This window comes from Oenanthe melanoleuca, chromosome Z (genome assembly GCF_029582105.1).
Source record: "Oenanthe melanoleuca isolate GR-GAL-2019-014 chromosome Z, OMel1.0, whole genome shotgun sequence".
NCBI lineage: Eukaryota > Metazoa > Chordata > Aves > Passeriformes > Muscicapidae > Oenanthe > Oenanthe melanoleuca.
This window is the reverse complement of record NC_079362.1, coordinates 50031908-50048678: the sequence shown is the minus strand read 5'-3', so window position 1 is coordinate 50048678 and position 16771 is coordinate 50031908. Positions and strand designations below refer to the sequence as shown.

Here is a 16771-nt window from a genome sequence, read left to right as displayed (position 1 = left end):
TTTGCGAGATTTTTGTTGCTGGAGTTTCTTCTCGTAAATTTCATCAGTTTGGCTATTGAAGGCAAAGAATCTGTATTCACTTTTAGTGCATCACATAAACCAAGCAACGCTGGTTCCCACTAAAACATGTTAATTACTTTATCAAGCCCAAAAATGCGATCTATATTTAAAATCAATCTTCACCATATTCTACTAGGACAAGATTAAAGAGGAATTGTTTTCACTACTAATTATTTTGTTCAACATTTTTAGGATATATTTTGATAAAATAAATTTTCACATTTATCTGACAGATGTCTCTATAATGCTAGAAACCCTCTTGCATATAAGATGTAAAGTTAATTCTTAACTATTTCTGAGCATAAAATATGATTGATTTGAAGACAGATTTTTCAGACACTAAGTGATTCACTTGCCCTTTCTGAAAACTTACAGCTGCTCCTTGTTTTACTCTATTGGTGCCCTGCAAGGCTCAATTCTAGGGCCAGTCTGTTCATGTTTTTATCAATGATCTGGATACAGGCGTTGAAAGCACAAGCAGTATGATTCTTGTAGGCCCCCGCAGTTGAAATATTTTATTTTCTTCTCCTCTGTTATCTCCAGGTTTTGGGTTTTCAAGAGGCTCTATGCCACACAGAGTGTACCATGTGTACAGGAAATAGAAGCTACCTGAGTAAAAAGTTCCTGAAGTAAAGGATCTGTTTCTCCAAGCTCTTAGGTTCTAAGTTCTGGCCAGGGACTTTTATTTAAGCTCTAGAAAAACTGAACATAATGTCTCTATTCAAACAGTACTTAAGCGTAAACACAGAACAACTATACAGGTAATACACTGCATATTATTATGATATTTTGTGGAATGATGAAAGTAATTTTAACATTTAAAATTATATTCTGTGTAAATACAAATGGAAGACTGATACTCTCCCATTTTTAACAATAAGCAGCGGGAGATTCCAGCACAACATATTTATCTGATATGTTAAATAAGAATTTCACTTACTTGAATATGTGCTCAGTCATACATTCCCCCTTTTCTTCTCTTAATAAGACTAAAATCATATATTTAAAAGTTCTGATAACTTAAATGTACACTATCACTCCCAATGCACTCACTTTGCAATTCCAACTAAACCATGTTAAATGTTACACTACATGTAGGAACATTAATTAGTTTTTACAGTTACAAACATAGGCAGTCACTAAATTAAGGGCATTATAGATGAGAAAACTATGATTGTGAATTTCTTTAATTTACTTTGTTTGCCAGCTAAAATACTGCTTGATACTGATGCTGATACTGACACAATCATTAAGGAATAGGATAATCTCCTGGGGTTAAAAAATTCACCAGTTTGATTCCAGTATGTGGATCTATAATGTAATCCTTACATGGTCTACTGAATTGGAAGTTATTGACTGTTTTTGCTAGGTTATGTCTTAGAATTCATTAACATGTTATTAGATAAACAAATTACACATAATAGATGCATATAGCACAGACATAGCAAATACCTATCTCAAAACCACTTTGCAAAAAAACTCCCTTCGTTCTTGGAAGAAGAAAGAAATAGTTATTTTCCTTATAATTCAACTAACAATTTCCATGATCAACTAAGAATTTAACAATTAGTACAAAATGTTTATCGTAAGTTGCTCTGAGGAAGTAAAAAAAAAGAAAAGAGTGTGCAAAATTGAGGTCCTGAGGTTTAGTGAATAATCCGAGTACTCTACAATATTTTTTCTTTATCTGTTTGCATTTGTAAACCATTCTCCACCAGCAGCAGGGCAGGCAGGTGGTATCTTAGTATTCAATATATTGTTGCAACATGCTGAAAAAAGATAGCTCCTGTCTCTTTTTCCACAGGCACATCTCTTTCACAGTGCCCTTTATTCACTTCCAAAGGTTCACCCTTTTCAGCTTTAAAGAAAGTGAAATTCTAAAGCAGCTATCATCACAATGCTCCATTATGAGGGAATTACCAATTCATCATATGTATACAAGAAAGACTGATTTGGTGATACAGCTAGCTAAGTCCTGGGTACTTGTGGCAATTGTGCCTACCTAACTAAGGCAGAACGAATCTGAAAATACAGAATAAATGGACACAGGCCTTTTGAAAATGTGATACTTACACCCTTTTAGAATGTCACAAACATACACGGTTTATGGTGGCTTTCAGCTCTATTTCAGGACAAAAGTATTCATGTATGTCACACTATTTTATGAAACAAGCTTAAAAATGAAATTGTATTGACCACGTGAGGAGATCTCCAAACTAGCCCATACAGCTGGGGGAATTAAATCTAAAAGATTTGCATTCTTGTCAATAGCAACCCCTGCAAAGAGATTCTGTGAAATTTTGGTCAAAATATTGAAACAATACTATGAAGACAGATAAAAAGATACTTAAAATTTAAGTCTGTAGAATGAAAGAAATGTAAATATGCAGAAAGAAAGAAAGAAAGAAAAAAAAAAAAGTCAAATAAGTGCAGTATTTTACATAAAGCTGACCTTAAAAGAATGCTAATAAACCTTAAAAACTTAGAAATATAAGTGCTTTTTTTATTCCTAAAACTCTCCTGATTAAAGTGTAAATATGAAAGTTTAATATACATAACAGATACAGGTCAAAACACCTGCTGCAAATGCACACCACCAGACATCTGCAGGTACATAAGGTAGGCATCCTGACTAATGAATACAGCATGTTCTCTAGTAATTACAAAAAGAGTAATCTGGGAGAAAAAGCACACCTATCAGTCACAAACAGGAAAAATATAAAATGCTTGGACTTAAATCTGGTTTCCTTTTCCTTCCCAAATTTTCAAATGTAGCACTGCCCAGGTCCCAAGGGACCTTGACAAACTTGAGGTGGGCTAATGTAAATCTCATGAAATTCAATAAAGTGAAGTGCAAGGTCCACTTCACTTGGGTCATTGCAATCCCAAGCTACAGGTTGGGTGAAGAAGTGTGAGAGCAGCCCTGCAGAGAAAGATTTGGGGTTGATGACTGAGGAAAAACTCAATAGTAGCTAGCAATGTGCACTCACAGCCCAGAAAGGCAAAGTGTCCTCGGCTGCATCTAAAGCAGTGTGGGCAGCAGGTGTGTAGGGAAGGTGGAGAGGGACTCTTCATAAGGTGACTGCAGTGACAAGGACTAAGGGGTAGAAACTGAAAGGGGAGAAACAAAGGTTGGATATGAGGAAGAAATTCTTTACTGTGAGGGTGGTGAAACACTGAAATGGGTTGTCCAGAGAGGCTGTGGTTTCCCCATCCCTGAGGGTGTCAAGGCCAGGAAGGATAAGGCCTTGAGCAACCTCCTCTAGAGGAAGGTGTCCATGCCCAAGGCAGAGGGCACTGGACTAGATGATCTCTAATGCCCCTTCCAACGCCTAGCAATCTATGATTCTATGTTTATCTTCTTCACTAGAAGTTGACTGATTTACCATCTTTTCCCCAGATCATCTAGTTATTTGTATACCTAATGTCTCTTATATACACCTTTACACATATTCTAAACCTTTTTCTCTGTGTTCATTTCCCCCACTTTAGGAAAACAAAACAAAAAAAAAAAAATTCCATGTAAAAATCTTTTGTCAAGCTTGTCATAATGACTTAAAAATATATACATTCCACCTAACACTGAAAAACATGTGTAAATATATCAGAGTCATTCACACCACAGAACCAAAATAGAGAAATTAAGAAAAAAATTAAATTCAATTACTATTAAAATAAAATTTGAAAACATTTATGGCATGACAGCCTTAGACAGATAGAGTGGCCATATTAGGACAAATGTGTGTTTAATAAAAAAGAAAGAAAACCTATAGTCCTTTAGAAAGGTGATGCACCTATGCCATTGACAACCAGAATGCTTTGAGAACATCATGGCAAGTCTCCTGGCATCCAGTTTATTATGCATTTTCAAACAAAAAGAATTAACGCAAATTCTTCCCATGGATTGAAAGATACATATTTTTGACATCTTATGATTAAAAAATTGTGCTTCTTAAGATCTTTTAAAATCACAAACTGGAGTACTACATTGGAATAAATCGAGTTTCCAACAACTCGGTATTTTGATAAACAAATACCCAAATAAACATTAAACTGCCAAAACTGGAAACACTATGGTTGCTACAGGGCTTTTATGCAGAAAATACACTAAGAGCCAATGGGCCAGCCTGTACCAGAAGAGAAGCAAGGAGCATAGACAGATGAAGCCAGAACGCAGTAGGTAGGTATGGCAGACCTCAGTAGCAATCGTTCTCCCTTTCCCCCCACACTCCTTGTCTTATGAAGATGACATAGTCTCAATGCAAGACTTTACAGTGCAGCAGTAAAGCACTCAAAGGGACAGAGAAATACATAAATGGTTTTGGTGACATTGCTATACTGAAACCTCTAGAAGGAAGGGGGAGAAATCATGATGCTCCACAGCTCTGAAGCAGAAACCAAAGCAGGAGATTTATCAAGGCACAAGATCCACCTGATACCTTTTTTTTCACAAAAGAAGCCATTGTGCTCAGTTGTAGGAATAATAAATACATATCTTTCCTGTATTTGATGTCAGACACAATGATCTAATAATCCTTTTTGCATAAATATCTGTGCATATTTGACCTGATAAAAAATATTTTATTTTATGCTAAAATGGATTTAGCTACATCAAAACTACCAGAGAAGCTAAGAAATGGAGGAGGAAAAAGCTCCTCTACAGAGAAGGAATTAGCAAATAAAATCTCATCTCAAACTTAAATCCAAATTACAACCTTTATGCCCTTATATAAGATTTGTTAGTTTTCCTGAAACAGAAACTTCCACCAGAATTGTTTTATCAGGATATGGTATTTACATTGGGCCTTCTTACTTCTTATTGTTATTTTCTTTCCAATAATTACAACATATTTTCAGCAGGTACCAACCTTCCTTTAAAGTTAATAGAAACTTTTGCACGCTGTTTTTACTAGCAGAACTAATAGTTTGTGGTGATACATTATATCCATATTAATTCTGATTTTATTTTCATGCAGATTTAGATTTGCACTGACATAGGATGAATTTCTGTAACAGTATGAGTGGAAACCTCCTACGGTTGGTGATGACTGCTGAGTGACAACTGTAAATTGAGGATTAGTCAAAAAGCTTATTAGAAAACAAGTCTAATAGATGCAAGCCTCTCAATAACTGACAAGAATAACAACATATTTTTTACTAGAAACTGTATGATTTTTTTTAACCTTGTGATATTATGAAATACAGTGATTAGATCACTTTTTTTCATCACGGGAAAAATCCTTAGATGTTTACATACAGGAAAAAATGGAAGATGATTTATATTTCATTAGTGACATGGCAATCCAATTTTTTGGAGAGTCCCTTGAATGTAGTGTTTCCTTATTTAATGAGAGCTGCCAGTAAACCAACAGATGACGCTTTCATACAGGTTTCAACATGCAAATTCATTTCAAATAGGTCTCCAGCTAGGCTAAATCAGTTCTTCTTCAATGCAATCACAATATGTTCTTGACCAATCTACAAACATACAGGAAAATTATAATTTTGGAGAGCTGCTTATCTACTGAGCATCTCACATGGAAGTTCTTATAATCTGAATGTCCTTCTGGTTTTGTGAAAAAAAAAACCTTTTTAGCACATAGAGAAAGTAGTTTAATAGGCCAGCAAGGGATATAATGGGAAGAAGCAGTGAAATCAATGGAAATGAAAAAAGTAAAGAAAAAGCTAACAAATGTTCTTCATGGATACCAACATAAACCACTACTGAATATATGTTTGAATAGTTTGACAGAGCACAAGTCTTGATATTTTGGCAATAAAAGCAGTGCTACTGCATGCCATAGCTTAATAAGGACAGCTTTCTACTATGAATGTTTGACAGAAAATGAAAACAAATTAAATATTACAACCAAAATATTAGCTCTTTATTAAAATTCTGAAGCAGAACTCAGAATTACATTAAACCATAAAGAAAAAAGTGAAAATAAACTTAAGCTAAAAAGCCTACATTTTATTGAATTCTGCATAAAACAAATAGCTTACCTGCTGAAGAGTAAATCAGATTTTTAATTTAATTCATCTAAAAGACAGTTAATAAAATGTACCTATTTTATATATTTGACTTTTAACCTAAAAATCTCTTGTTTCTTTCTTTTAATTTTAGCTAGATGTATCAGAAAGAGATAACATCATTCATACAATAATTTGCTTATTACAGAATGTAATGATTTGATCAGTAAGGGTGATAAATGACAAAACAAGTGAAGTTATCAGCTGAGAAGAGTAAACAGAACTAGTACCTCTGTGGCAAAACAAAGAGAACTTGTGATGACAATATATATTAATAAATAAATTCTTACTAATTTTTATATCCTTTTTCTCCATATGAAAATCCTTCAAACTAATTCAAAACTTTGGACTTTGTTTCTGCATATTATTCTAGCAAAACAGTCTGGATACAGGTTATTTTCATAGCTCAAATATGTTCTCTACACAAGAATAAAAAAAGTTGTGATGGTAAAGATCAAATGAGGATCACAAGTGAAACGAGCTCTACCTAAGGTGCAATCCAATTAAAGAATTACATTGCTCTATTTAACGCAGTTTAATTATGCTACCTAGCAAAAATAAAACAGACTTGGTGCTTTCAAGTGAGCATACACCGAACCTTTAGTGTTTCAATTAATTTTTTAACATTTCAGCTGAAACACATCTAGACTAAAATTATGATCTAAAATCATGTTATGTCCTGCTTCCTTAGCAAGAAATGTACTTCATACATACTCTAATGCATCATTCTTATAGAAAACTATATTATACAGATGAAATAACACCCCAAGAAACAGAGGAAATTATTTTAGTGCCAAAATGCAATTTAATAATTTTTGTTTAACTAGCAGTGTTTTTTCCTATTCTTAACAGTGAGTTGATACAGCAGTATAGAATTTATTTTGAGAAACAGACTATTGTATTGACACATAGAGCGAGACACAAGAGAAAAATGCTGTTGAAGCCATAGACTTTACCTTTTGTTCAATACTGGCAAATTATTTTAATTTTTTAAAAAAAGATCAAACTAGTGTTTAATTTTCAAAATACAGTGTGGAGTTCTGACATTCAAATAATTCTAGGATTTTTAACTACAAAGTAACTCTACTACTTTTTATTTGTGTGTACTGGATATATTTAAGCCTCATTTGTTTTCACAGCCAGTTAAGCACCTGATATCTGAAAGAGGAATGACACTTTTTTCAGAACCTCTGTTCTTCTATTAAGTCATGCACAATACAGGCAAATGTTAATATACACTCTTTTTTATTACTCAAGTATAAAATTCTCTGTTGCTGTGAAAGATCCCACTATGTTCAAGTGGGATAGTTATACTATTCATGAATTATGACTCTTCACAATTTTTGTTTTCAGGAAATAATACTACATGGGTTTTTTTGGATAATGTAATAATTTTTTGCATGGTACCAAAAATTGTATTTTTCTTGACCAATCACTTTAAGATTCAAACTGGAGAGAATTTTCAGATCATCTAAAGTATCCAATGCTTTTACATCAGTTCCTAAAAATTAAGTCCCCTAACTTCATTGCCTTTTTGAATACTGATGAATCTGTATTATTACTGATGCAGTATCTCATTTCTATATTTTTAAACTGCTGTTACCCTATGTTTCACAATTCTCTTCCCCATTACTTCCAAATCTCTACGTGCAGACCAGAATACTCAGAAGAATAAGGTAAGGTAAAAGTGCTCCTTAGGGCATCAAAGGTAAGGTTATTATAAACCCATTTTCCTAACTGAAATATAGGCTGATTGAGTAAGCTCTTAGGTAAAGTTCTTCATGCTCATGTTTATGTAACAATACTCAATACCACAGTTGCAACAGAATGCATCTTCCCATAGCAGTGTCAGACATTCCCACAATAAGCTTTAAATCTGCAACAGAATTTGTAGACATACCATAGATAAGCTCGAATAAAGAGTTAAAACATATTACCTCAGTATTCTGAACAATTGGAAATTTTTCGAAATAAGCTACCAAAAGTATACTAATATCAGGCAAACAAACTGATTAAATGCAGGGAAGTTACAGATACTGATCTATAATTTAAATTATTTAACATTTATATCTAACATAGTTATGCTTAACAACACCATATTTTTCTTACATTTTCAGAAAAATTATAAAATGTTAAAATTTAACATATGAAATGCAATTATTTTCAAGCTGTCAAGGGAGAGAGGTATGCCTTCATGATTAAGTTTTCACAGTACTCTTACTCCTGCACCTTATACATACATAGTCCTTTTTTTACAAAAAGTACTATGTAATTGTTATTCTGACAACAGAATACTACAATGCATTCTGTCACAAAAACTGTGTCAGTCTGCAAGAACATCTGAGTGACTACAAGACTAGCCTCAAAGGTTTTGCATCAGTCTAAAATACTTACTGTCGCTGGGGAGGCCCGCGTTGTGTGAGTCACTGTATGACCAGAATTTTCCATTGAATTGCCAATCAGATAGGTCCCTCCTGAGCTGCTAATGAGTTGTCCTCCTGTTACGCCCATCTGAATCCCTCCAGTGCCCACCATGCTATGAGACGACACCACTGTTGTCACCTGTGCAGAACTTCCTTGAGTATCAAAATAATTTCCCCCAGTGTTTTGACTGTACATCTGGGTTTCTGTGTAAGGATAAGTTGTTGATCGGCTTCAAGAGAAGAAAATAAAAGAAAAGGAAAATGCATTATTTGTAATTCATTTAGCTGAGGGTAACGTTATAACTCTAGAAATTGATCTTACAAAAATGAAAATCAAATCAGAAACAATCCCTGTCTCCTCAGAGAATAACAGTTAATCAAGTCAAAGCATTAAATAACTAACTCAGTGTCAATGATGAGCCAAGTATCCACCGAACAATACAGAAAAACTGCCGGTCTTACACAAAAAGGAAGAGAGAAAGGAACAACAAAAATTGAAGGCAGGCACATAGAGCTAATACAATTATTAATACATTGCAAATATAAATTATATTTAATTTATAAAGCTTTGCCTGCATCAACTTTTTTTTAAAATTTGACAATGGAATTTTGATTTCTAGTTGGATGTTATATGTTTTGCATAATGCACAGTTTGCAAAATTACAAACAATTCATACAAATGTCAGTTAACAGAGTCCACTGTTCAAGAATCCTCTGTTGTCAATTGTTTTTAAAGTCACTGAAGCTCTTGAATGAAGCTTAAAAATCTTGAAAATCTTGAAAAGTTTGGTGGTATTTGGGAAATGCAGTTATTTTACAGGGCAAATTTCAAATTAGACATGAATTCATGTAATGATACAAAACGACATTTAAGAACAAAACCAAACAGATCTATAATTTATAAAATGGTTGCAAAGATTAAAGAAGTTAAAAGAATGAAACAGCAACATTTTAAAAATAATTATCAAGTATGAAACACTGTCATGTCATTAACCAGTTCACCCTAATAAACTACTCAGCTACTGAAACCTTCTATCATATGTTTCATGTTCTTATTTACTTATTTTAAATTATTATTCTTCATGTGTTATAATCTATGTTTAATTTTTTGAATTTGTATTTGTTCCCACAAATTAAATTTTATATTTAACTCAACGTATTTCAAAATTATAAAGTAAATAGAACTCATTTTTTCAAAGACTGGATCTTTTATGTTGACAAGCACGATAACAAGTAAAAGTCAGTCAGTTTACCGAATCATTAATTTTCTCATTTAAGCATAAAAATCTGTAACATTTCTTGTAATCCACAGGTAATATCAATTTATACAGCATGTAACTAAACAAGTTTTAAAAACCCCAACAATCAAACAACAAAATCCCAGACACTTTTGTACAGAAACACAAGAGGTGGATGCAGCAGTCATGTTTTATGCAGTAAGCTGATGATTAAGACACCTATGCAAGAACCTGCAGAAAGGCTTTCCTTCCCCTTTATTGATACAATATTTATTTTTTTATAAATACGGAGAAAAAGCCAAGGCAATTTACTGTTGTTATTTTTTTAATTATGAAAACTAATTACATTACTTAATTAGAAAACAACAGATCCAGAAATTATAATTTCTTCTTTACCTCCAGGAAAACATTATTTCTAAATAATTGAGGAACATAATAGTACCTCATCAACAAACAAAGTCAGAAATTTTGCTTTATTAACTATGGCTACAACGGTTTCTCCCTTCCCCTGCAAAGACTTCCAGAATCTCCAAAACTTAAGTTCTAAAATCTGAAATGTTTCATAAGCCTCATACTACCTTATTCCCTCTTACCCCTCTTTAAGCTACTTGAACACTTTCCATTTTATTTTAAGTATTTCAAAGCCTCAAGATCAGCTGCAAAAAACCTTTAAGCTAATACAAATGAAATGCCTTGCACTCCGCTGAAAACAAAGCAAAATAGTTGTTTTAGGGACTAATGTTCAAAAAGACACCTCGTCTATTAACCCTTCTTCTGGAAGTTAAAAACAGCTGTTCTTTGCATTGCACAAACCAATGTATGTATTGAGGTACTGCGCAGGTCCCGATTAATCTGTTCTTTCAAACCAAGGCATCATGGTGATACCTTGTGATACCTTAGGGATACTGTTTATCTTAGAACCATAGAAAAGATCTACTGAGCTGTTAAGGTTAAAAAAAAAATAACAAGTCAAACCATCAACTAGCGCTGCCATCTTCATCCCTAAATCATGTCCCCATGTGCCACATCTAGATGTCTGTGAACATTTCCAGGGGTGGTGGCTCTACCACCCCCCAAACTGCCTGTTCCAGCTCTTGATCACCCTTTGCAGCGAAGAATTTTTTTCTTAATGCCTAACCCTTGGTTATTCATCTTGTGATAAGCACAATAATCACTAGCAGACTGGATGTTGCCTCTGTCTTCACATGTGTGAACAGTGCTATGCAGTACAGGAGAAATGTAGGGAAATGCTGTGAGGCAGGCTCAGGGAAAACAGTTCATGGAAATGATCACCAAGTGACTGACACTGTAATTTCTCCCAAAAGAGGAAAGAAAAGTCTTGGTATCAGCTGTCAGTAAGAGAAGTAATGAAAGGATATAATCATTGTTGACAGCAAAAATAGACAAGGTTAGAGGAAATTCACTGTACGAAAGATGCAAGGAGGACAAATCTTACTTGCAAAACTGGAATTGAATATCGGAAGCAATGCAAATCCTAGAGAATGCTTCAAATTTCTCCTTCAAAGAAAATTAAGTTCTCAGACTTGATGTGGAATAGAGACGAAATATTTGTTTGTTTTTATCTTGCTTAGGTATATCTGTATAACATATATATCATCTGTAGACCTCTATATCACGCATAGTCTCTAATTGTAACAGAGCATCTATTTCTGCTTATAAGAGCACTCTGTATGAGTTTATCAATGGGACTCATCAATGGGTCTGATTCAAAAATAAACACACACTTCCATTTGGTCCAACAACTAGCAGGCTTTTCTAGAACACCTGATCATTGGAGATGACTTAGCAAACCTTTCACAACAGAGATCAACTGTATACTTAAAAGGGAGATGAAACTATTATTACATGCAATAATAATTGCAACTTAGCAAAGAGACTTTTAATTTAACCAAAATTATTGAATCTGGAAATAAAAAATGCAGATGTATAAGATTATGTTTTAGAAAGCAGTTTTGAGAAATGATATTTTTAGAGAGCAGACTTGAATGTTTTAAGGTCGTTGCACATGGTAACCACTACTCTTTAAAATAAAGTTGCAGCATACAGGAAAATAATGAAGTGATCTTTTACTTCTCTACAGCACTTGTAGCACAAATACGTTACACTTTCTCAAATAGCCTGACACATATCATAGTCAGTTCCTTCACACTGCAGAGGTTATAAAAGCATTCCTAGCTCTTCTCTCCTTTAATAGCTGCATATAAAATCACACAGGGAGTAACCTCTAAGTTTTTGTGCTCTTTATGAGAACACATTGATGATTAATTCTTGATTGAGATAGCAAGAAGGCTACAGAACCTGATAGTTTCTACTACTGGAACACTGTGAAGTTCCGTGCTTACTAGAATGTGGTATTTGAAAGCTTATCAGTTACAAGTAAATTTAAAAACTAAGTAGTTAGGCTGCAGAATCCTAGTTTCCAGAAGGCTGTGCAAACTAGATCGTGTTTACCCTGAGAGCATGCAAAAGAAAGTCAGGCACTGTGTGAACTCAATTCAGATTAAGCAAGCCTAGAACAGGTGCCTGATGTTAAAATCCCACATTAGAAATTAACAATACCAGTAAGAGTTGGACTAGCATTGCAAGGTACAATAATTCATGGCATTTCCTATTATGCCTCATTGCTTGCTTATATACATTTTGATTTACAAAATATAACACTAGAAATAAAAGAGCTGGAGCTGTGGTATAATGTTGTTTAAAGGTTTTGTTTTTTTTTTGCACATGAAAACAGAAAAGAATTAATTTCTACATTCAATAAGCCCCAGTATTACCATGCAAATTAATTGCAATGTCTTACCCTACTTTACAGGCTCTAATATAATGTTACTGAGCCCAACTTTTACAGACACTTTTGTCTCTTCAAAGACACTGACATTCTGAAAAAAGGAGAAAAATAAAAACAATGTCACAGAAAGAGTAAATTTGTTCTTGTCCTCCCTTAGTTTTCAGTGTGCACATGCACACATTGTAAATAATTTAAACCCATCTGCACCTATTATCAGATTCTATATAAATATCCGATCCACTGACTGCTATTCATCAGTGCTCAGCCTTGGAACACCTCCAAACTAAAAAATTCTTTCATGCCAGAACAATAGCCTCAAACTCCTTTAAATTTACAGAATAATTCTGTGGTCCTTAAGCTAATAGTAAGCTTCACAGAAACTAGAGAGAACAGAATCCTTTGTCTAATATGTAGGGAAGACCTTATCACAGCCAGATTCTGGAGGTGACTTATCCTAAGCAAAGGGAAGAAAAGGAAGTGCCATACATCCTGGGACAGTCACAACAGAACATGACATAGCCATTAAATTATAATAGAGAGGCATTTATTAGTCATAAAAAAGAACTGAGAACTTCAACACTCAGTTCAAGACCATTTTGCACATGGAAACAAAGCGATAAAAGTGAACACAATGCACAGCTACAGAAAACCCGGCAAACCAGGGAATATAGTAAATGAAAACAAAAATTAATTTATTAAAAATAAATTTTATTCTAATGATCTGTAATTTAGACAGTTAAGGAAACATTAATTACAGATTTCTAAAATTCTGATGAAGTACAGCAGACCTATATGGTCCAAGAAATATGGCACTGCCACCGTCAGGAACATGTCAAAGGCCATGTACTAAATCTGCAAGACCTCAGGAGTCGGGCTTTTCAGGTTCTCTTTTTCTAGGCTTCTCTGTCTTAGTCTAGAGTTTTGTTCTAGCAGTGATTACTGAATAATTAGTTAAATGTTACTTAATCTGTTTCCATTTTAGCTTAGCTTTCTATGATTGTATGGTATGAAACCTATAATTAAAATGCTGAGGCATTGTAATGTCTAACAGACAGTATCAAATAGCTGGTCTGCACACAATAAACAATCCATGACCCTAAATCAAAACTGTAGCAAAGAAGACCATGAGCTGGCATAACTATTCAAGAAGTATCCATTCTGACAAAAACAGACATTAAAGAAATTCAAATAAATTATGGAAATGAAAGTCAGTGAAGAATAGATAAAATATGGACTATACTAGAACACTTTAAAAATATCTGCAAGTGGACACACTGTAGAGTAGCCCTTACCACCCATCATACATTGTTCAGACATAACACCTGTATTAGTGGTAAATTGCTGAAATTCTCTGTAACTCGGAGAGGAGCCATTCACCTTCGTATGCAAAAGGGTAAAAGGAAAAGGATGATGTCAGAGAAAAAGGGATAGATACTAGAAACTAGTATGAAGATTACAATTGTAACTATATTGATAATAATTATTTTATTTAACCATTAAGATTTCAATTAAGGTAACAGTAAATCCTTGGGTTTGCTTGAATGGTGTGTTTTGCCAATATAAACACCACAAATGGTTGTGCAACAAGTTGGTGAAGAATGTTGTTTGGATCCAACAGCAATAACAATCCTTGAGCAATCCCAGCAATTAAAACCCTCTTTGCCGCATCAGAACTACCAGGTAAGTGGCTACCTTTTATTCAAGTTCTACAACTTGTATTAAGAAAGTTCACTTCTAGTAGGTGGAACCAATTGACTTCTTAACATAGGTGCAGCAATAATAGTCTTAATATTTTCTGAACAGCCAGGTAAGCCTGTACATGCTATTGCATCAACAATGCACTTTTGTTTCAGGATAGAGTGATATGCTTGACAAGCAAAACTGCTGTTAACTAGAGACAAATGTAGATAACATAGTTCAAATATTTTCCTATCATACAACATATGTGACAAGTTGCAGGCTACACCCTTTTTATTGTTTTATTCCCTCCCATTATAATAAAACCAAATAACTTCTAAGTGTAGACAAATCATGATATAAAATGTGTGGGAAGAACTGCATTATAGGAATAAAACAGTTACACTTAACAAAAACTATGAAACCTGACAAACTTCTTACTTTTATAATCCAAAGAATTAGGTAACTTTTTCCTGATATATATTGTAACTGTATCCTTTACTGCTATTGTATACGGATTTAAATCAGTGCTAGTTTGCAAGTATGTGTTTTAAAATAAAGGACAATTCTTTCACAGAATTGTAGCATAGTTTAGGTCAGAAGGGACCTTAAGGATCTTCTAGCTCAACTCCCCCTGCCATGGGCAGGAACACCTTCCACTAGTCCAGGTTACTCAAAGCTCCATCCAACATGGTCTTGAACACTGCCAGGGATGGGGCATCCACAACTTCTCTGGATGACCTTCCTCACCACTCTCTGAGCCAAGAATTTCTTCATAATATCTGATGTCATCTAATCTAAATCTCTCCTCTTTTAGTTTAAAACCATTGCCTCTCTAGCCTATCGTTATCTGCCTGTAAAGATGTCCCTCTCCTGCCTTTTTCTGTAAGCCTTTTTCAAGTAATGGAAGGTCACAATAAAGCTCTAAATCTTTCCTCATCTGTCCTTTTAAGAGACGGGCTCCAGTGCTAACAAGTCCATGACCTCCTAATTGCTGAGGACCCCAGAAATGGACACAGCACTCCAGGTGGGGTCTCATGAGAGCAGAGAGGAAAGTGAAGTCTTTCATCAGGCATGCTGTGACAATTTATTCCAGAGATTCCCATATGAATTAATGTCTTCACCTTAACTATGGTTTGCGGACTTGTTATTACCTTGCTAGAGCAGTACTGTTGCTTGAGAGATTATGGAACAAACCTATATCTGATTTTGTGTTAGAATTAAGATTTTGATTTATCATAAAATATATCAAATCAAACATATAATCATGGGAAGACTATCCAAAATCTGGTGTATAAAAGCATATGGGAAATGTGCTTCACTATATAGAATCTTTAAAAAGTCTGAGTAGAAACACAAACTGGGTCCATTCACTGCTAATGAAACTACAGTCTTTAGAAAGGTAAATCTTCCTGTAAGGATTGAGCAATGAACTGTCTGTCCACTACATTGTTGCTCACAGCACCATAGGTAAAATCTTCTTTGTAGGAAGGAAAAACAATATAGATTTGGCTCACATTCTAAGAAGAGCTTTCTTCTTTTATATCCTATTGACTGATTTTGCAGGAACTGACAGAGGGATTCAGATATAGAAATACAATAACATAGCAGAAACCTGAAGGTTCCTGCCAAGCAGTCAGTCACATCTGCTTCTGTTTTTCCCTTGGACTGTAATCAGTAGTGTAGTACACTTTTTATACACTGCCAAAAGTCCCAAAAGCACACACAAGAATTTAAAAATAATGAAAGAAAAGAGAAACTTGAAAAACAGCTTATTTAAGAACGACCTCTTTTGGAGGCTAATAGGCTATCATGGTCACAATGTCATTATGCTGCTGTATGTGTGTGCTGGCTTTGGCTGGGGTAGAGTTACTTTCTTCACAGTAGATAGTATCAATGCCATTTGTAGCACAGGTCTTTAACACAGCCATGTACTAGCTTCTAGGAAGAAAATCTATCCCAGACAAAATCAGAACAATAGAGAAGTCTAATACGTATTTAAAATACATAGTTTAGGATTTACAAGTAAGAAAAAAAATGGAGAAGACAGTATGTGAAAAAATGAATAAATCAAAACGTGCTAGTAGAAAAGACCAAAGAACATCGTCATTGTTAGCATCCTAAGTCTCTGAATCCAAACAATATTATTTTCTCAAATTACTTTTGGATTATCATCAATACGTAAGTACCTTCAGACAATCAAAAAGCTTTCTAAATTGTACTTCTTCATAAAGCCAGTTAGAAAGCAAAAATGGTAAATGAAAAAATGACATTGAGAAGCAACATAGTCTACTTTGAAGTTTGAGCCAATTTACAAGGTGGTGTTGCTCCAAGTCTGTTACTAAACTAGGTCACGTGCAGAAAACAGATCAAAGCTTGATTTTTTTTCTTAGTCCTTCTTAGCTTGTGTATTGAAGAAAGAAATTTGATGATGAAAAAGCAGGGAAAGCAGGAAATGCACAATCATGTGAAAAAAGATGTTTAAGAAGCAGCAAAATGAGACTGTTAATTTTCTTCCTCTGCTTTTCCTCATT

At 34.2% G+C, this 16771-nt stretch overlaps 1 protein-coding gene across 6 annotated transcripts in view; it reads right to left on the bottom strand.

Annotated features, from left to right (window-relative positions):
- RFX3 (regulatory factor X3) overlaps positions 1–16771 on the bottom strand; it is a 101517-nt gene that overhangs the window by 26041 nt on the left and 58705 nt on the right. For all 6 annotated transcript variants that reach the window (XM_056514896.1, XM_056514900.1, XM_056514897.1 and 3 more), the window contains one exon: positions 8485–8743. In XM_056514896.1, the coding sequence (XP_056370871.1) occupies positions 8485–8743 (259 nt within the window). The remainder of the gene's footprint in view (positions 1–8484; positions 8744–16771) is intronic.